Source organism: Corvus moneduloides, chromosome 5 (assembly GCF_009650955.1).
Source record: "Corvus moneduloides isolate bCorMon1 chromosome 5, bCorMon1.pri, whole genome shotgun sequence".
Classification (NCBI taxonomy): Eukaryota; Metazoa; Chordata; class Aves; order Passeriformes; family Corvidae; genus Corvus; species Corvus moneduloides.
The window spans coordinates 622,002-642,675 of NC_045480.1; the positions used below are offsets into that span (position 1 = coordinate 622,002).

The following is a 20,674-nucleotide window of genomic DNA, read 5'->3' on the forward strand; positions in this document are numbered from 1 at the left end:
CAGCAGAATCCAGTGTCCCAGGTATCCCAGCAGCATCTGAGCTTGCATGGAGTCAGAGACCCTGTGGAGTTGGGCTGGGAGGCTGGGCAGGGGATGGGGAGATGACAGTAAAGACGGGATGTGGGAAGGGGCCAGAAGGAAACCTGGCTGAGGGGGAAATCCCAAATTTGCCCTCAGATGTGTCCCTATAATCTCACACCCCGATAGCGCCCAAGGGTGCTCGTGACCCTCGGGTGAACCCTCCCAGGGTGTGAGAGCCTAATCCTGAGCCAGGACCACTGCAAGGGGTGCAGATGACACCCAAATGACCCAGATGACACCACTTTTCTGGGGAGACACCAACAAGGACCTCAGGTTTCCTCTGGGAAGGGGCTGGGTTAGGGCCCCTCTCCGGGGGATGTCAGATCCCCTGGGCAGCAGAGCCAGGCTCTCCCTGCACCGCTGGCCATGAATGATGCAGGACGACTTGATTAATACCCCTCGGGAAGTCATCAATAATTGATGCTGAGCCTGGAAGCTCTGCAGAGGCACCGCTCCAGCCTTGGCCCTCTGCTCCTCCAGCCAGCACTGCCAGGGAGGTGGGAGGGATGGGACAGACCCCACAGCCACCCCACAGCCTCTGGGACAGCTGCTCCTGCCTGGGGTGGGACTGGGCACATGTGCAGGAGGGCAGGAGCAGTGGCACCCCGAGTCCCAGGGGATGGGGACACCCACCTGACCCCGTGCCAGCAGCACCCTGGGCCCAGCACTGCCACCCTCCCGTGCCCACCCCGGAGAGGAAACATGGCTGTGCCGGATGCCTCTGGCACGGGGCTCGGGAACTGGATCAGGATTGAGCCCGGGATTAAACCAGAGTGCCCAGGGACCATCTGAGATCAAGCCAGAGCCCAAAACAGGCTTCTCAGGGACTCAGTCAGGACCAGGACAGGGATTGACCAGGGCAGCCATGGACCAGACCAAGACCAAGCTGGGAACTGATCCAGGGTAATCCGTGCCTGGGTTGGGACCAAATCAGGGGCCTTGGGGACCAGCTGGGGACCGAACCAGGGCATTCAGGGACCAGACCAGGACCAAGCTGGGAATCAAGCCAGGGTACTCAGGACTGGATCAGGATCAAGCCTGGGATTAAGCCAGGATGATCAGGTACCAGCTCAGGACCAAGCCAAGGACCAAGGCAGGGTGCTCAGGGACTGGATCAGGACCAAGGCATAATACTCGGAAGCTCAATTAGGATCAAGCCAGGGATGAAGACAGAATGATCAGGGACTGTGCTGGGACCAAGCCCGTGTCCTGGCACCCGTGTGTCCAGCTCGGGCTGGGGCAGGAGCAGCGCAGGCTCGGCCGCGCACCCGACACTGCATCCCCCGGGGAGGATGCTCCGGGTGACCCCGGCCAGGAGCTGCCAGGGGCAGGGGCTTCAGCGGTGGGGACAGGGGGGTCTGGGGTCAGGGGGGCCGGGGGTGCCATGGCAGCCGGGCCGCCGTGTTCGTGGGGAGACAGGCAGAGGGAGCTGTGCGGGAGAACCGGCAGCGAGACAGCCCCGGCTCCGGCTGCAGGGGAGGAGGCGGCTGCCGGCGCTCGCCCTCCGCCTTTCTCCATCCCTGCATCCCTCCGCCCCTCCCTCCCCCGCCATGCTGAGCCCCCGCTGAGCCCCCCGCGCCCCGGGGACCCGCCAACCCCAGGGTGCCCAGAACCGCCAGCCTCCCCGCACCCCGCCGGGGCCTTCAGCCTCTGCTTCCTTCCTTCCTCCTCCTCCTCCGCCTCCTCCTCCTCCCCCCACCCCGCAGCCACCACCCTCCCTCCCTCCTTCCCCGGGGCCTGCCTGGCATGGAGGTGCTGGCCGCAGGGAGCCGGGTGCTTCCCGCGGGCTGCATCCCTCCTGCCCCGCATCCCTGTGCCCGCATCCCCCGTGCCCCGCATCCCCCCGCCCCGGCGCAGCCCTGAGCCGCTCGGCAGCCTCCTCCTTTGTGCGGCGGAGCGGCTGTGCGGGCTCCGGCCCCCACCCCGCACCCCCCGGCTCGGGGGTGGCCCGCGGGCGAGCGGGAGAGATGCTGCCCTCGCCGGAGGAGCCCAGCGCGGGAGGTCGGCGGCCAGAAGCAGGTATGGGGCGACAGGGGATGGGATGGAGAGGGGATGGTGCCCTAGGAGGTGGTGGCTTCTCCCGAGGATGCTCCTCACCCAGGGCCCCCGGGAGCAGGGGGACGCAGTGGGGACAAAGCCGCTGCCAGGATGTGAGGACGGACCCGCCGCTCCGTGTTCCGGGCGCTGGGCGGCAAAAAATGCATCCGGATTTCCATGCCCACCTCCCCCGAGCCCCCTGAGCCTCAGACCCAGCCGTCCTCGCCCACCGCGGTGCTCCCACCCCGCTCCTTCCCACCCCGCTGGAGCGCCGGGGAAGGATGGGGACCAGCGGCGCGGGCAGCACTCTCCACCCCGGCAGCATCCCCCACCGCCTCTCTTCTCCATCCCCCCCTTCTCTCTTCAACCAGGCAGGGGAGCTGCCTGCTGGTAATATTTTGGGGGGGGGGGGGGGGGGTGGGTGGGCAGGAAAAGCGTTAAACAATGCGAAGAAAGGCTCCATGATGAATCGCAGGTAGCGGCGCTGGAGCGGCCCGGGGATGCTGCAATCCCGGCGGTCGGGAGCGGCTCCCGGCTCCGGATGCCTGTGGGTTTTATTAGCGTGGCCGCCGTAGTAATGACTCCGCGAACAATTCCCTCAAATCCCGGCTGTTGCCGTGGAGATGGAAGGGAGGAGAGGTTTTGCGGCCGGGGCAGGACCTGCCCAGGACGAGGAGCGGGCTCTATGTGCTTCCCGATCCACCTGGGCCGGATTCTGCCTTGGATTTTGGCCGGGGAATTGGGGCTGAGGCTGCTCGGGTGCCCCGGGAGACGCGGGCAGGGATCCAGGCCTGAGGCACCACGGCACGATTCCTGATCCCTGCGCTGGAAAAGCGCTTTCTCATCCCCCCGGCAGCGGCCGAAGTTGCCGGACGTGCTTTGTGCTCGCCGGGGTTCGGGTTTCGGCCGGGCGGAGCCGGTGGTCGCCCAGGTGGGGTTAATGTGCGAGAGTGTGTTTGGTAACGACCCCAAACACAGCCGGGCAGGTCACGGACCCTCCTGGCTCATCTTACTTTGATTTCTTGCATGGATTTCTTGCCTTTGCTGGTTTTTCCCTTAAAAAATGGTTTCCCAGCCTCGTGGCCTGGTTGTCCCTCCGAGGGGATGCTGAGCCTCCAGGGATGCTGCCCTGGGGACCAGCAGGGACGGGTGGAGGTTCCGTGGCAGTTCCGTGCTCACCAGCTGGTGGTTATGGGATGCAGGAGGGCTCCGAGGGTGGTGGGAAGGGCTGTTTGTGGGATATTGCAGGGGGACGAGGAAGGGATACTCCCACCCATGGGCGCCCTCAGTGTTCTGGGGTGAAAGCATTGCAGTGTTCATTTTTGAATGAAAAATGAATGAAAAGCAAAAAACCTGTGCCCTGAGGTGTGTTTGTGCCCCCCAGGCTGGAGGGGACTGTGGCAGCCTCCCAGGCTGGATTTTCACTGGCTTACCCCGTTTCACAAGGGTGAGGTTTCCCCCACTGGTGTCGTGGAGGATTTCATGAGGGGGGGATGAACCAGGTCCCACAGGAACCCTCACCTGCCCTGGCAGGAGAGGCCACCATGTCCCCTGCAGTGGACAGCATGGGGGGCCCAGGGATGGATGAGAACTCTTGGGGGCGAATCCCATTCCGAGGCTGCACGGGCTGATCCAGCAGGAATGGGTCACCCTTTGCTTGGAGAAGGTGGATCCCAGCACCTGCTCCCGGTGTTGGACACAGGGATGATCCTGGGCCTCAGAGACCCCCGGCACTGCAGGGGCTCATTGGGCGGTGGTTGGGCAAGAGAGCACAAGGGCCACCTCTGCCACCTCCTGTGAGACAAGCTCGGGGTGGATGGAGAGAGATTCCCATGGGTTGTGCACCTTCCTGATGGCTGTGTTCCCCCCAAATGGCTGTGAACCTTCCCAGGGGGTGGGAGACCTTGTCAAGGGGTAGGAGACCTTCCCAGCCCTTATGGATCTTCCCAAGGGTTCGTAGAACCACAGAATCATTCAGGTTGGAAAACACCTCTAAGGTCACTGAGTCCAGGAGCCGCAGGCCTTCCCAAGGGCTGTGGAGCTTCCCAAAAGCTGTGGGTCTCCACAGGGGTTCTGGAGCTTCCCAATGGTTCTGGAGCTTCCCAAGGGTTCTGCCCATTCCCGGGGTTCTGCCCATTCCCAGGGTTCTGCACATTCCCAGGGTTCTGCACATTCCCAGGGGCTCTGCACCTTCTTTCGCCATGTGCCCTCCCAAGGGATGTGTGTGGGTGGGAGGAACAGGAGGGGGTGGGATGGAGGCACAGAGGGGACCCAGAGGAAGGACCAAGGAGGGATTTTTGGGGCCCCCCATCCCAGTAGCACTGACCCCCATCTCTTCCAGCGCCCGGCACCGCCCGACGCTGACACCCCCCGAGGATTGCCGGATCCCCTCGAGGACTGTCGGATCCCCCTTCCATCCCGGGCCGTCCCCACGCCATGTCCCGGCGGAGCCGCCACCCCTCTGCCGGGGGCTCCCCGGCGTCCCCCGCGTGTCCCCGGAGCGTCTGCGCCGCGCCATGAGCGGGGCCCCGCGGGTGCCCCGCGCCGGGGAGCAGAGCTGAGCGATGGCCTCGCTGGACCTGCCGTACCGGTGTCCGCGCTGCGGCGAGCACAAGCGCTTCCGCAGCCTGTCCTCGCTGCGCGCACACCTGGAGTACAACCACACCTACGAGACCCTCTACGTGCTCTCCAAGACCAACAGCATCTGCGATGCCGCCGTCTTCCCGCTGGCCGCCGACGGGGCCCTGCTGACCCCGGCCGCCCGCAGGGACTACTTTGAGAGCACCTCCTTCCAGGGCAAGGACCAGCGCTTCTCCTGCGACCTGGTCCCCGCCGACGAGCTGGAGCCGGCCCCGTCCTCGTCGCCCTCGCCCCGCTATGTCCACGAGATCGAGATCCCGCTGACCGAGATCTTCACCCGGGGCAAGGCCGTGGCGCCCGCGCCCGCCCCGCCAGCCACCATGGACACGGCCTACGAGGAGGGCCTGGCCCGCCTGAAGATCCGTGCCTTCGAGAAGCTGGAGGTGGACAAGCGGCTGGAGAAGCTGACGGAGGAGGTGGAGCAGAAGATCGCCTCGCAGGTGGGCCGGCTCCAGGTGGAGCTGGACCGCAAGAGCTCGGAGCTGGAGAAGGCCAAGCAGGAGAGCCTGCGGCTGAGCCGGGAGAAGCAGGAGCTGGAGGACCGGGCGTCGGAGCTGTCCCGCCAGGTGGACGTCAGCGTGGAGATGCTGGCGTCCCTCAAGCAGGACCTGGTGCAGAAGGAGCAGGAGCTCACTCGGAAGCAGCAGTGAGTCCTTTGTCCCTGTCCCAGCTGCAGGGTGGGGGGAAAGGGGTGCCTGGCAGCGACTCCTGGAGAAGCTGGGGCTGCCCCATCCCTGGAGGGTTCAAGGCCGCTTGGACAGGGCTTGGAGCACCCTGGGATAGTGGAAGGTGTCCCTGCCCATGGCAGGGGGTGGAATGAGATGAGCTTTAAGGTCGCTTCCAATCCAGGCCATTCCATAAGTCCAGAGGAGCCCAGCATCACCCCCAAACCCTCAGGGCCAGGGCTCAGGCACAGCCCCTTGGTGATGCCCGGCAGCATCAGCCCTCAGCAGGTTCTGCATCTTCTCCCACCCACTCAGTGCCCACACAGACCTGGGCCCCTCCATGGCTGGGTCATGACAAGCCAGACCTTGTCCCAGAGCCCCTGGTGCTCCAGGACATGGCCAGGCTGGGGATCACCAAGTCACAGACTGCTTTGTGTTGAAGGAACCTTAAATCCCACCTCATTCCCACCCCCTGTCGTGGCCATGCCAAATTCCAGGTTTTTCTCCCAGAGGGAGCATGGGGCAGCCCAAGCAGTACCACCTCCATTTGCTGTTGAGACTGGGACACTCTCATCCTCATTTCCATCCCATATTCCCCCCCAACACCCCCTGCCCGCCCCAACGCTGCTCCCGAGTTTCCCTCCAGTCCAGCACTGGGTCATTCTGCCCATCAGTGCTGCCCAAGCAAACCAGACCTTGCTCCTCAGGAGTTTTAGCAAATCTGGAGGGGCCCAGAAGGTCAGTGAGGAGTTAGTGGGGGACAGCCGTGGCTGTGCTGGGCTGGGAGCACTGCTGGGATTCCTCAAGGAATTGTCTTGATTCCCATCATCCTCTGCACGCTTGTGAATGACTTTGACTCCAAAAGAATGACCTGGCTCAGAAACGGGGCTCCCAGGGTGGGGGAATGTCCTGGGTGAGGAGCGGGGTGACCCTGGGGCTGGATAAGGACACCTCCAGGTTTGGGGGCACGGTTATGGGACAGGCAGTGGGGGATTTGGGGGCTGCCATCAGCTGCCCCGTGGGTGTTGTCCAGGGGCACCTTGGGGATATGTGGTGGTGGAATGAGGGACACCGGCGTGGATGAGTCTGGAGCAGGGCCTGGAGACAGCCAGATAGGGTAAATAGAGGGGCAAATGTCTTTTGGTGGAGCCTGGACATTGTTACCACCTAAAACCCTGGGTTTATGCCCCAAAACTGCCTCCTGGGCCTCCCATTCCTCAGGGAAACCCTCCTGCCCCTCAACTGTCCCCATCAGTCCCCAAACTCCTCCACCCCAAGGGACAAACTCCCTTTTGAGGTTGCAGGGAGAGTGTGGGAAGCACTGATGGTGAGAGGAGGCTTTCCCCGGATGTGGGGAGGTTATCAGAAATTGTTTGAATCGGCAAAGCCTTGCCTGAAAACACTGTGGGGGCATTTCCCAGCTCCAAGACACCCTGAAGCCGTTGTCCTCCTGGGAGACCCTTGGCTGCTGGCCTCCGTTTCCTTTGCCAGGGGTGTTTTTCCACCCAGCCCATGGGAATGGGAGAGACGCAGGCGATAACCATCAGCATCACCTTACAGCTGCTGCCCAGCTCCACATTTGCCTTCCAAATCCCCTGGGGCCCCTTCCAGGAGCCTTCCCAGAGCATCCCCAGAGCTCCCAGGCTCAGCCTGCAAGTGGAAGGTTGGGGAGAAATTAATTGGTAATTAATTGGTGATTAATTGGTAATTGATAGCCAGCAGCAGGAATGATGTCACTAAGGGCTGCCCCTCCTTTTCCTTTGTGCTTCTGAGCAGATCATTGTGTCCAGGTGTCCAAGGTCAGGTGTGCATGGCCAGAGGTCAGAGGTCAGGTGTGTGTGATCAGGTGTCTGAGGTCAGGTGTGCATGGCCAGGGGCCAGAGGTCAGGTGTGTGTGGTCAGGTGTGAGCAGCTGGGTTTCTGTGGCCGGGTTTGTGTGTCCAGGTGTGCGCGGTCCCGTGTCCGAGGTCAGGTGTGCCCCAGACAGACGTGCAGAGCTGTGTTTGTGCCTCTCCAGGGGCTCCTGAGGGGAGGTGTGAGCAGTTGTGTGTGTGTGTGTGTGTGTGTGTGTGTGTGTGTGCGCACCATCAGCGTGAGCTGTGAGCAGCTGTGCCCGTGCCAGGGGAGGGCACGTGGGTGGGCATGGAGTCACAGAATGAGTTGGGTTGGACGGGACCTTAAAGCTCATCCCGTGGGTGAGCCATGGGCAGGGACACCTCCCACTGTCCCAGGCTGCTCCCAGCCCCAGTGTCCAGCCTGGCCTTGGGCACTGCCAGGGATCCAGGGGCAGCCCCAGCTGCTCTGGGCACCCTGTGCCAGGGCCTGCCCACCCTCCTGATGCTGCCTGGCTGTGTGTGCCCGGCTGTGTGCTGGATTTGTGCTCTCCTGGAGGTGTGTGGGGCGCTCAGGTGTGCAGGACAGGGGTCTCTGTGTGTGTGTGTACCTGGTGTGTGCCTGGGTGCTCACGGGGCACGTGCACCTGCAGGGGTGTGGTGGCCACGTGTGCTTTGGGCAGTGTGGGCTCAGGGGTGTGCCTGTGCCTGTGTCTGCATGTGCTCACGCAGGTGTTCGTGGTGGGGTGGGGTCAGCTCGGGTCATGGAGCTGCTGTCACACCGCACCCCAGGGCTGGCCACATTCTGGGGGAAACAGCCCTTCCAGAGGCTCGGAGCTCCAGAGCACCTGCTAATTAATGTGTTAATGAGGGAGCCGGGGCCCTGCAACCACTGGGCTGAACAGGGATTAGGGCTGAGCAGCGTTTAGGGGTGCCAGGCTGCCCTTAAGGACTTTCCTAAGTCTGTCCTGAGTGAGGCAGGACATCACTGCCATCCTCCTCCCTCGCCCTCCCACACCATCATCCTCCTCTTCCCTCTGCTCCATCGTGCTCAGGAGCCTGATTCCAGTCCTGGGAGCAATGGACAAGGTGCAGGGGATGTCACCTCACCCCTAAAACAAGGCGGCAACATCCCCGCGCTTGCTGGGAGCATCCCTTCACCCCTGCCCTGCCCCAGCCCACCCCGGGAGCCCCTGGGCTGGCACTGGCCCGGAGCGGGCTGAGGATGGAACAATCCGGGTGTGCACGAGCACTCCTGACGCCGGTCCCAGCTGGGACACGAGGACGGGGGTGCTGAGCAGGGAGGGGTGGGCAGCACCGGGGTGTCACCGCGGGTCCCTCCGCCAGGGAGGTGCTGCAGATCGACCAGTTCCTGAAGGAGACGGCGGCGCGGGAGGCCAACGCCAAGGTGCGGCTGCAGCACTTCATCGAGGAGCTGCTGGACCGCGCCGACCGCGCCGAGAAGCAGCTCCAGATCATCAGCAGCAGCTGCGGCACCACCCCCAACGGGAGCCTGGGGCGCTGCGGCACCCCGGCCACCAAGGCCATCGCCCGACCGGTACCTCTGCGGGCACAGGCACGGGCACGGCTTCGGGAACGCGCCCGCGGCTTCGGGAATCTCCCCTCAGTTTTGGGAATGCACCCTCGGCTTCGGGAGTGCGCTCGCAGCTTCGGGAATGCGCCCCCGGCTTTAGGAATTCACCCTCGGCTTCGGGAATGCGGCCCCGGCTCTCCTCTGCCAGGGGCCGAGCGGGGCGGTGTAGGTGCCCCGTCTCCTCGCCATGGGAAATGGGTAATCCCGGGTGGGGGATCCCAAAGGGAAGTTGCTTCTCAGCGGGTCGGTGCTCCCGTGGCCTGGGCGGTGCTGGAGATGCTGCTCTGCATCCCGCTGGGTGAGGGTGTCCCCTCGGCACGCAGCCGGCACCGGTGGGTTAGCGGGGTCCCCTCCCTCACGCACGGCGGGCTGTGCCACGTTGGCTCCTCTTGTCCCCTGTCCCTGCAGAGAGAGCGGCACCCGGGACCGGGGGTGGCCGTGCACGGTCCCTACGGCGTGTCCAACCAGCGCTCCTCCTCCAGCACCGGGTGAGTGCCCGTCCCTGCCGCCTCTTCGGGATTTTAACGGGATGATGGGAAGGGGGCCGCACACCCCGGCGAGCCCTGAGGTCGGACATCCCCGTCCCCAGGGCCTCGAGCCGGGCCAAGGCCGTGTCGCAGAGCTCGGGGTGCTACGACAGCGACAGCGCGGAGCCGTGTCCCACGGACGACACGGCCGACGGACACCCGTACGCGGCCCGAGACGGTGCGCGGGGCTCGGGGCTGCGCCGCCAGGCCATCCAGAACTGGCACCGCCGGCCCTACCGCAACAGCACCGAGGGCGAGGAGGGCGACGTGTCCGACGTGGGCTCCCGCACCACCGAGTCGGAGGCCGAGGGCTGGGAGCCGGAGGCACCGGGATCCGCCGTGTCCCGGCCCCCTGGCAGCTGCCGGCTGACGGGTGAGAGCACAGCGGGGTCTTCTGGGGGTGGGAGGGTGGGGAGGTCGGGAGGTGGAGGGTGGGGCGGTTGAAAGTTGGGAACAGGGATGGAGCTTCCCTTACCCGCTGCTCTCCCGTGCACCAGTGGCCACCGATGCCGGGTGTCCCACAGGCAGGCCCGAGGGGGCCGGGGGCAAGGTGTGCCGGCTGGAGCGGGGCAGCCCGGGCCACTCCAGCGAGGTCATCAGCCCCGAGATCCTCAAGATGCGGGCGGCCCTCTTCTGCATCTTCACCTACCTGGACACCAAGACCCTGCTGCGTGCGGCCGAGGTGTGCAAGGACTGGAAGTTCGTGGCCCGGCACCCGGCCGTGTGGACACGGGTGCTGCTGGAGAACGCCCGGGTGTCCTCCAAGGTACTGGGGAGGGGTGGCACTGCCTGGGGGGAAGCCTTTCTTCCAGAAGGGTAGAGCTGTGCAAGCATCTCCTTGGTGGCCAGGATGGTTGTGCCATTACGGTCATGGGGGGACACAGGGGGGCACTTGCTCTGGTGCTGGAGGTGGTGCAGGTGCACAGGTGAATGCTCGAGGGCAGGAGCTCCCACCTGCACAGGTGTTCATGTGCTTCTGTGGTCACAGCCACGATTTTGTGGTCACAGCCACGATTTTGTGGTCACAGCCATGATTTTGTGGCACACGTTCTGCCATGGCCTCGTATGTGCCTCTTCACACGTTTCTGTCAGGCGTGAGCGCAGCCAGGGGTGGGACGTGCTGGGGTGTCCCTGTCAGTGACAGCCACCCCTGTGCCCCAGTTCCTGGCCATGCTGTCCCAGTGGTGCACACAGATGCATTCCCTCACCCTCCAAAACCTGAAGCCGCGCCAGCGGGGCAAGAAGGAGAGCAAGGAGGATTACATGAAGAGCACACGGTGAGTGCCCGTGTCCCCGTGTCCCTCCTCCCACAGCCGGAGCTGCTGCTCCCCACGGATGCTGCTGCAGCTCCACGAGCCCCGACACCCGTTCCGTGTTGGACCCCAGTGCACACCGGCTCCGGCTGTGGGTTTTGGGCGTCCTGGAGCCACGGATGCCCACGGGACGTGTCACTGTCCTGAAGAGGCCCTGGGGAGGGTGAGGGTGGGCCCCTGTGCCTGACCCTGCCTCTGTCCTGGCAGGGGCTGCCTGGAAGCGGGGCTGGAGTCGCTGCTGAAGGCGACGGGCAGCAACCTGCTGATCCTGCGCATCTCGCACTGCCCCAACGTGCTGACCGACCGCTCGCTCTGGCTGGCCAGCTGCTACTGCCGGGCCCTGCAGGCGGTCACCTACCGGTAAGGACGGCCACCAGCGCCTGCCACAGCGCTGGGACAAGGCCGGGAATGCCCACGGGGTGTGCGGGGCTCACCCCCATTCCCTGGCAGAGCACAGCCCACCTGTCCAGGTGTGAAGGACCCACCTTTCCATGGCCCCACCCCAGTGTCCCCAGTGCCATTTGTCCCTGCAACTCCCATCCCCTTCCAGGTTGTCCCCATGCAGGTGATTCACTTCCAGCTCCATTCCCAGTGTCCTGTTACCAATCTCATCCCGGCTGGAGGCGTGACCGGGGTCTTGGCAAGGAGACACCACCTTGTGTTAGAGAAGGGTGAGGAGGAGGTGCCAGTGAGGTCCCCCCTGGCTGTCACACCCTGATGAAGGATTCTAATGGGGAGAGGAGGCTCGGGGTCCCTCCCTCCTGGGAGGGAGGAACAGCTCTGCTGTGGGAGAGCAAAGAGCCAACTTGGACACCTTGCCTGAGTCAAGGACACAAGATCCATGATGGTCCTGGAGGAGGTCACAGGTCCTGGAGGACATCACTGAGCACTCAGTTTTGGCCACCTTCTGAAGAGGCTCTGCCTCCCATGGAGACAGGACTGGCCTTCCCTCCACCCTCCAGGAGGATGGTCCTTGCTCTGCTGCACCTGCAGACAACCACCTCAGCCTTAGTGTCCATTCCACCCGCTCCTCACCCAGGTGGGACAGAGGATCCTCCAGGTGGGACAGCACATCCAGCCACTCCCCTGGTGTGGACCCCAGGAGCCCAGACCTGGCTCTGACCCACACCACGAGACAGGAGACAGCCCAGAGCTGCCAGGTTTAACTCCAAGGCTGCTCCGTCGGCTCTTCCAAGGGCGGCGGATCAAGTCCAAGCACTCCTGGTGCGTCCTGAGCTGTGCCTGTGACTCACGCTCTGATGAACCTGCTGCTCTTGGCACCCTGCTCCAGCAGAGATGTGTGAAGCACTTGAGATAACACCCAGCCTTATTTTTAGGCTTGCTTTCTGAAGTGGGGCGTTTAGACTTGGGAAACACAGCCTCGGTCCCTGGAAGGCTCCTGGTGTGGTGGGACAGCCGAGGGACTCTGTTTGGGCTGGTGGCACCAGGATGGTGCTCTCTGACACCTCTCCTCGCTGCTGAGCTCCACCCCAGCTCACGATGAACCCACACCTGCCCCAATCGCTGCCCGGGTCGAGCAGCATCCCAGGAGGCCTCTCCTGGTACCTCGAAAGGCACCAAGGAGGAGCCACAGCAAACCCCTGCAGTGACACGTGGCCAAGAGCCACCTACAGCCACGGTGGCACCACCGCAGAGCAGGGGCAGAGCCCGCGGAGCAGCCCCTGCCCCTGGCTGGGACCCTTCCCAGCCCCTGGCACTGTCCCCATCCAGGCCGGGCAGGTGGCAAGGGACACCAGCCCAGGGTGCCCTGCAGGGACACCCGGCCTGGCAGTCTCTCCCTGTCACCTTTGCCTCTGGAAGATGCACCTCCAGCTCACCTTCTGTGTTCAACCTCCCCTCCAGCCTGCCCTCCTCCTCCTCACCTTCAGCCTCACCCTCTGCGCTGCTCTGCCGTTGCACATCCATAGGCAGCATTCCCGACGGGAATGCCTCCAACCTCCTGCACTGGTTGGTGTCGGGCCTGGCTGCTCCAGGGGCAGGTCCTGGGCTGTAAATAATGACCAGATGGGGACCTCTGGCTGCTCCAGGGAGCTCCCTGGGGGATGCAGACCCAGCCCCGGGGCAGCACCGCTGCTGGTGGGGCCACCACGTGCTCCCTGTGTTGTTTCAGGAGCTCCACAGACCCCGTGGGCCATGAAGTCATCTGGGCCCTTGGAGCAGGCTGCAGGGACATCATCTCCCTCCAGGTTGCACCCCTGCATCCCTGGTAAGGCATGGAATCACAGAATGGGCTGGGTGGGAAGGGACCTTAAAGCCCATCCAGTGCCACCCCTGCCCTGGCAGGGACACCTCCCACTGTCCCAGGCTGCTCCAAGCCCCAGTGTCCAGCCTGGCCTGGGACACTGCCAGGGATGGAACTGTGTCTGGAGGAGGCCATTGAGTGTGAGGTGCTGGAAAGAAATTGGCTGCCAGAACCCGATTTCCTTAGGGAGGGTTTTCATGGGATGAGCAGCAATCCTGGAGCCCAGCCCGGGAAAGCAGGAGCTCAGCCCCATGCCTCCCGGTGAAAACTGGGCGCTGCTGGGTGTCTGCCCCTCCCTGCTGAGCCGGGAATGTTCCCAGAGAGGCTGCTCACTTCGGAGATGAAAGGGATCTGTGATGGGTCTGGGAGGTGGCACTGAACATCAAAGGCCTGTCTGAGCTCTCACTGCTCAGCAGCAGCAGCCCTGCAGGGCCTGGGTGTTGTTGGAAGGGTGTCACTGCAGCTGCTCTCATTCTGGGACAGCATTTTGGGGGAGATGCTGCTGGAGCCTCCCCACAATGTCTGGGTGCTCGGGAGCTGATGGCTCACACAGCAGGACACAGCTCCCTGCCTGGGAATGTCCCCTGGGCGTTGCTCTTGTCTGGGAGGTTCATGGCAGTGTCACCAGAGGGGAGGTGGCTGGGCAGGAGAGGCCGGGTGCCAGGGCCGGGTGCCAGGGCCGGGTGGCTCCTGTCTGCCCTGGCGAAGCAGCACCGGGCACTTCAGCCTCTCCACCTGGGCCAGAGGTCCAGGCCCTGCTGCTGCTTTGATCTGGGCGAGCAGCAGAGTTCAGGGCCTGGTTTGGGTCTCCAAGGTTGGAATCACAGAATCATGGGATGGTTTGGGTTGGAAGGGACCTCAGAGCCCCTCCAGCACCACCCCTGCCATGGCAGGGACACCTCCCACTGTCCCAGGCTGCTCCCAGCCCCAATGTCCAGCCTGGCCTTGGGCACTGCCAGGGATCCAGGGGCAGCCCCAGCTGCTCCAGACAAGGGCTGGGGCCCTGGGCACACGGAGCTGCCCTGTCCCGGTGGCAGCCCAGCCCCGGGTGCTGCTCACATGGGGACACCTCCCCCAGGGTGACCCCGGGCTGGTGGGGTGGGAGAGCTCCCAATCCTGCACCCCTCCCAGGAGTGCCCGCGGGGGCGGGGGCTGACCCGTGCCACCCCCAGCTCTTGTCCCTCGTGTCCCCAGCCAGCAGCCGACGCGCTTCAGCAACCGCTGCCTGCAGATGATCGGGCGCTGCTGGCCGCACCTGCGGGCGCTCGGCGTCGGAGGGGCCGGCTGCGGCGTGCAGGGACTGGCGTCCTTAGGTAGGCAGCGCTCGGGGTGCCGGGGTCACAGCGCGGATCACTGGGCTTGGGAAAGATCTCTGGGACCACCGAGTCCACCCTGTGCCCGATGCCCCCCTTGTCTCCAGCCCAGAGCTCTGAGTGCCACGTCCAGGCCTTCCTTGGACACCTCCAGGGGTGGGGACTCCAAACCCCCCTGGGCAGCCCCTCCCTCCTTCTTGGATGGAACAACGAGCGGGCCCTTGCTGTAGGCAGGGGGATGCTCCGTGGGGATCTCCGTGGAGAAGCTCACCCACCCCGAGGTCCATGGGTGCTCTCTGCCCCTGCTTGTGCCACCCATCCTTCCCACCCCCCCTCCCCCTGCCTGTCCTGGTCCCTTCCCCGTGGGATGCTGACAGGGGATGCTGTGTCCCCGCAGCCCGGAACTGCATGAGGCTGCAGGTGCTGGAGCTGGACCACGTGGCTGAGATCAACCAGGAGGTGGCTGCCGAGGTGTGTCGGGAGGGGCTGAAGGGGCTGGAGATGCTGGTGCTGACGTCCACCCCGGTGACCCCCAAAGCCCTGCTGCACTTCAACAGTGAGTAGCGATGCCAGGGCCAGCAGCCCCTGAGCAGGGACCCAGACCCATGGGCCAGACCGGCCCTCCAGCCCCATCCGCGGGAGCTGCTGACGCTGGAGGGTGCTGGGAGCTCTGTGGTGGAAGGTGTCTAAGAGGGGGTCCAACATCCCCTGCCAAGGACGGGCCAAGGAGAGCTGATCTTGCCCCGGGCCGCAGGGAGGATGGAGCCGCTCCCTCCCTGGTCCCCCCGGGGTAGCCAAGGCCTCAATGTTTGTGACACGCCTGAGGCTTGTGACAAACCTGAGTCTGGGGTCACAGTGTTTGCTGAAGTCATTGGCCAGGGCAGGAGGTCCACAGCCTCAGGAGGGTCTGTCCTGGTGGCCACAGCTCAGGTGACTGTGGCTGGACTTGCTGGGAGCCCACCCCTCTGGATGGCAGAGTCAGGGACTCCCAAGGAAGCGGGAGGACACTGATTTGGGACAGAGCAGCCAGAGACAGCCCATGGCCCATCCCTGCACGGACCTTGGCCAGGGCTCCCCCACGTTCAGGGTGAGGATTCCCCACACACAGAGGCCTTGAGGAGCACAGGGTGGGACCTGGGGAGGCTGCCTGTGCCCAGGCGTGGAGATCCAGGCGGTGTCTGTGCCCCCAGGTGTGTGCCGGAACCTGAAGTCCATCGTGGTGCAGGTGGGGATTGTGGACTACTTCAAGGAGCCCCACAGCCCCGAAGCCAGGAAGATGTTTGAAGAAATGGTGAACAAACTCCAGGTGAAGGATCCCAGTGCCAGCTAACAGGGGTGTCACCAGCCCTGCGTCCTTGCCCTGGCAGGGATCAGAAATGTTCCCCCTCTCTCTCCCTTGCCTCTTTCCTTCCTGTGGCAGGGATTTGAGATGATGTTCCCCCCTCTCCCTCACTCACCCCATGTCTGTCCTGAGGCAGGGATCGGAGATAATTGGAGATATCCCCCCCTCTCCTTCCCTTGCCCTGTGTCCTTCCAGTGGCAGGGATTCCCTTCTCTCTCTCTCTCTCACCTGTGTCCTTCCCGAGGCAGGGACTGGAGGTGCTCCCCCTCTCCCTCCCTGGCCCCATGGAGCAGCGGCACTGCTGGCTCCCCCCCGACCCCACTCTCTGCTCCTCTTCCAGGCCCTGAGGAAAAGACCCGGCTTCTCCAAGATTTTACACATCAAGGTGGAAGGAGGCTGTTAGCCCTTCAGGGAACCCAAAGCACATTCCCTGCTCTGCCCAGCGGAGCCCGAGGCCCCTGAGACCAAACCCAGCATGGGCCGCTCCTCCGCGGCCGGGGCCGGAGCAGGGACCCCCCGGCTCGTGCACAAGGAACCCCAAACTCTCGCAGGCTTCGGGACCGGCAGCCGGGGCCATCCCGGGGCCGCTCGCGGGCGAGAAGGTGCTACTTAAGGACATTTTTTGGCTGCCCCAAGAGCCAGGGCCAGGCTCTCTCCCAGGAGGGAAGATGGCGTTGAACCCCTGCGGCTGCTCCTCGCCACGGATCCGCGTTTGGGGATGGCTGTTCCGTCGAACTCTGTTTTGGGGGATCTCTGCCCATTTGGGGCTGGCTCGGCCCGTTCCGGGGGCTCTTGGCGCCGCTGCAGCCCGGCCTCTCCGTGGGATGATGGAGGTGGGGTGGGAAGGGTCTGCTCCTCCCCAGGAATCAGTGCCCGGCCTTCCCGCGGGGTTTCCGCTCGTTTCCATTCCGTGTTTGACAGAGGGAACGCCCCCAGAAACCAGCAGCCCCCGCAGCACAAGCCCGAGGGCAGAGCTGCTCCTCGGGGGCTTTGAGAGGACGCCAGGAGAGATGGGCGCTCTTCCAGAGGTCTCTGGCCTCACTTCCTCTCCACCAAAACCCTCCTGCCAAGGCAATAAACCATCTCCAAAATCCTCGTCCACCAGGAACACGGGTCACGCTCCTGTCCCCACCACCAGGACTCTGTCCGGGTCACTTGTCCCATGTGGAGAGAGAGACTGGCACGGGACACCCACGTTTGCCATCCCATCGCCTTCCTGAGCAGCCTGAAGGAGAAACCGTGGCCAGATTATCCTGAAATCATCCTGGGGAAAGCACCAACCAACAGCCCTGGCTGACCCTTGTCTACGGCCACCATTGTCTGTTTCTGAGTTTTCTTCCGAGTGTCCTCTGCCTGCAAGGGCATCATCATCCCCAAAATACCCTTTTTCCATAGGAAAAGGTTTTGGAAAGGCATCCAGCAGGGTCAGGCGTCTCCATCCTCCCCCCTGGGGGAAAGTCCCAGGAGGTGTCCCTGGAGCTGGGGACACCCATCAGAGCACTGCCAGCAGTGGGGACACCCCAGCCGTGCCCACAGCCCCAGCCCGTGTCCTTGGACCCACCAGGCTGAGCAGAGAGGAACCGACTGGGAAAGTGGATTTGGGGCTTTTCCCTCTTCTGTGGACCAGCGCTGGAGGTTTTGGTGCCCGTTGGCCGGAGTGGCTGTGGGGAGACCCCTCCCAGCGCCTGTCCCCTCCCCAGCCCTCCCGGAGCCAGGCTGCAGATCCAGCACCACATTCCTCATCCATGGCACAAGAGCTGCTGACCTCAGCTGGGGCTGCCAGACAGCCCGTGGGGATCCCCAGACGAAGGAAAATCACCCCCAAATCGCTGAGGCTGGTGGGGCTCTGGAGGCAGCTCCTGCATCTCCACCCCACCTCAGGAGACCCTTCACCCACCCTTCATCCCACCTGCGCTGTCTGCTCTCAAACGGTCAGGGTTTTGTGGCCATAACCCCGAGGGAAGCGCCTCTGCTCCCCCTCCTGGTGCAGCTTTCAGGAGAAGGCTGCTCCCTGAATGCACAAAATGTGGGAGCCCGAAAATGCCTGCGAGAAACTCCTGCATCCCACCCCGTCCCCACGGCTGAGCTCCCCGGCACCGGGAGCAGCTCCCTGCCGTGCCCACCGTGGGTTTACCTCCACCCCGGGGAGGCTGGGACACTCCTAACCCAGGGGCAAGAGGAGCAAGGGATGCCCCAACCAGCAAAAAACCACCCAGCAAAGCTACAACCCCCGGGGACCATCCGGCCCCGTCCCGGAGCGTGGCCCAGCGGAGATGTCACCACCACAGTGCAGGGACTTGCAAAATTCCCTTAAAAACAAAAAACAAAAACAAAAACAAAGTAAGTATTTATTTCTATAAAGAGAAGAAGGAAAAAAAAAGATTTTAAAGGAAAATTATATACTCAGCATGTTTATACACTCTATGCTTAAAGACTCTTGTGGCCCAAGCCTGGAGATGGCTGCTCCGGGTTTTTCGGTGCCTGGACCCTGTCCCGGCTCCTCGGGGCCGAGGGGAAGGCGAGGATGACGTGACGGAAAGAGGGGAGGTGTTGAGGATTCTCAGAGAAACCTTCCATGCCAGCAGTGGCCGTGTGTGTGGTGGTGTTGGGGCGTGGGTGGCTCTGTGACATGCCCAGCCCCGCTGCCACCAGGGCTCTGGAGGTCACTGCAGGACCCTCACCTGCATTCGGTGCTTTGGTGCATCCCCAAACCAGATCAAACCGTCGCCTCCCCTTGGGGCATTCCCCAAGAACCCATCTCAGCAAAGCCACCTTTCTACAAAATCCTCTGATGACACAAGGCCTTGAGCAGGTTCAAGGATTGGAAGATGGGAAGTGGGGGTTTCTCCCTTTTTTACTAGGGCTTGAATGGATGCCTTCCTCCTCCTCCTCCTCCTCCTCAGCTGGGGATGAAGGCGGCTGGCACTGACAGGAGTGGTGGGAACGAGGGCTCTCCTGGTGCCTCCTAATTGCCTGGCTTGTTAACGAGCTCATTAACGGCTCTGAAATGTCAGATGGATCCTGCGCTGCTGCTTTCCCCCCTCCTGCTGGCGCGTGGCCCCTGCTGGCTCCGGCCACGCTGCCCACGGCCGTGGAGCCACCGCCTCGGTCACGGAGCTTCTGGAAGTGATGGGAACACAGAAATACCAAATTTCCTGGGAAAGCCTTGAAATCGCACAGCACGTTCAGCTCAGCCCCGTATGAGAAGTGCCAGAGGGGCTCTGCGATGACAATCCCCAGTAAAATCCGTGGATCCGGGAGAGGATCGGGGTCACAGGGATGGCCAGAGCTGGCAGAGGTTGGATGGACAGTGGTTCTGAGCCTGGCTCCTGCAGGACCAGTTTTGAGGAGATTCATTCTTTTTCTAACGAGTTTTCCCAAAGTTTCCACATGGCCGACATTCCCAGCATTCCCCTTCGCCTGAATTTGGGTGCTGATCAGGGATTTCAAGAGGAACAACATCACCAAAGCCAGCTCGGGGGCCAAATCTATCCTAAATCCGTGGTTTTGCGTCTCCCTCGTGTAGGATTTCACTCGTCCTCCAACGCTCCGAGCCCCCAGGAGCCAGGAATGCTCTGGGGATCAGCTGCCTCCTCCTGCCTTATCCCTCTGGTCTGGGGCTCCAGGGTGTCAGGGATTGAGGGAAATGGGAACCCCCAATTTGACGCTGTCCAAGGAGGATTTTAAACCTCTTTATCCCAGTTCTTGACGTGTGTCCTGGTCCCTGCTGCCACCAAGGGCACAGCCACGGCAGGGGCTTGGCTGGACCCTCCAGAAGAGCCTGGATTTAGGGAAAACAGAACAAAAAAAACCCCAGAAGTGTTGGCGAAGGCTCCTGAAGTGGCTAACAAATGTTTTCCTTCAGCTCTTAGGGGAGGCCCCAGCCCAGGAGCTGGAGCATTGCTTCATCCTCATTTTGGGGTGAGAAACAGCAGCTTGGGGTGGAGCAAAACCATTTGGGAATTGGTGCCAAATGAGAAAATGCTTTAAAAGGGAGAAAGTCCCAGGGAGCAGGGAGATTTTGGGAAGCAGAGACGGTTTGTTGTGACTGAAGCATTGCAGGGTGTTGTGAGGTGGTGATGGGCCTTCCCCATGAGCGGGAGGCAAAATAATCCCCAGGGAGGGTGGGAGAGCACTGAGGAAAAGCTGCAGCAGCAGCGAGGAGGGAAAACTGCCCAAAAGCAAGGAAAAAAAGGGATTTTCTAATGCAGCCTCGGGATTGAGCCCCGTGGAGGGCAACGAGGCAGGTTGGGGCCGGGGACAAGTGGGTGCAATGGTGTGGGGCAGTTTTTGGGAAGCGAAGGGGTGATGCACAGTTGCTTTGAGATAATCAGAGGAGATAATCAGTGCAGAGAATAGAGATATATCGATGCAGGAGCTGGAATCATTCCCTAAAGCCCTGCACGGTGGCAGCAGCTCTGTGAGCGGAGCCCGAGGGGCCCTGTACAGCGACCTCCCCTCCCCAAAGGTTCCTGTGGCCTCCCAAGTTATTTTTTTAACTCTATATAAATTTAGGTCTATTTTAGTCTTTCCGCAGCGATATGCCAGTGTCTGGAGAACCAAACATCCCTTTTTCCCCCCCATCCTGTGGTCGATGCTAAACCGGGCCCTTGGGGCGAGGTCTGCTGGAGATGATGTCCTGGAAGGGGGGAGCGCTGGGACGGGGCTGCAGCCGGGCATGGGCACGGGAGGCTCCGGGGGTGTGGCGGGAGCAGGGCCCAGCTCCGGCCAGGAGTCCGTGTTTTTAGCACTTTGGTTGGAACTCTCACCTGTAGACGCACTTTGATGTTGTTGCTTTGAAACTTTGGCAAGTGTAAACAATGTGTATTTAAAGAATTACAGAGAAACAACCCCCAGCGAAGCGTGTAAAGAGCTATTTTATGATTCAGTGTTGAATAAAGACTCTGGAGATCGAGCTGGGTTTTCACTCTCCCGGCGGTCACACTGGACCCGCAACCAGCACCACACCAGTGGCACCAGTTGCTGTTTGGGGCTTACTGGAAGCGTCCTCCTGACTCCCTCTGCAGGTCTGTGGGCTCCACTGGTCTGGCATCACAGGGCACTGGG

General features: G+C 62.8%; 1 protein-coding gene across 3 annotated transcripts; it reads left to right on the forward strand.

Moving 5' to 3' along the window:
* Window positions 1–1,538: 1,538 nt before the first annotated feature.
* Window positions 1,539–20,522, forward strand: FBXO41 (F-box protein 41). Of its 3 annotated transcripts, none has more exons than XM_032108782.1 (13): window positions 1,539–2,100; window positions 4,460–5,404; window positions 8,603–8,813; window positions 9,258–9,337; window positions 9,439–9,749; window positions 9,874–10,142; window positions 10,538–10,653; window positions 10,897–11,049; window positions 12,821–12,916; window positions 14,147–14,265; window positions 14,663–14,821; window positions 15,456–15,571; window positions 15,948–20,522. In XM_032108782.1, exons 2-13 carry the CDS (start codon window positions 4,683–4,685, stop codon window positions 16,008–16,010), a joined length of 2,415 nt encoding a protein of 804 aa, XP_031964673.1. In that variant the 5' UTR covers window positions 1,539–2,100; window positions 4,460–4,682; the 3' UTR covers window positions 16,011–20,522. The 3 variants fall into 3 exon arrangements, with proteins under 3 accessions (XP_031964673.1, XP_031964671.1, XP_031964672.1); XM_032108780.1 differs by having other exon boundaries at window positions 1,540–2,100; window positions 8,603–8,831; XM_032108781.1 differs by lacking the exon at window positions 1,539–2,100 and adding an exon at window positions 2,409–2,508 and having other exon boundaries at window positions 8,603–8,831.
* Window positions 20,523–20,674: the final 152 nt, after the last annotated feature.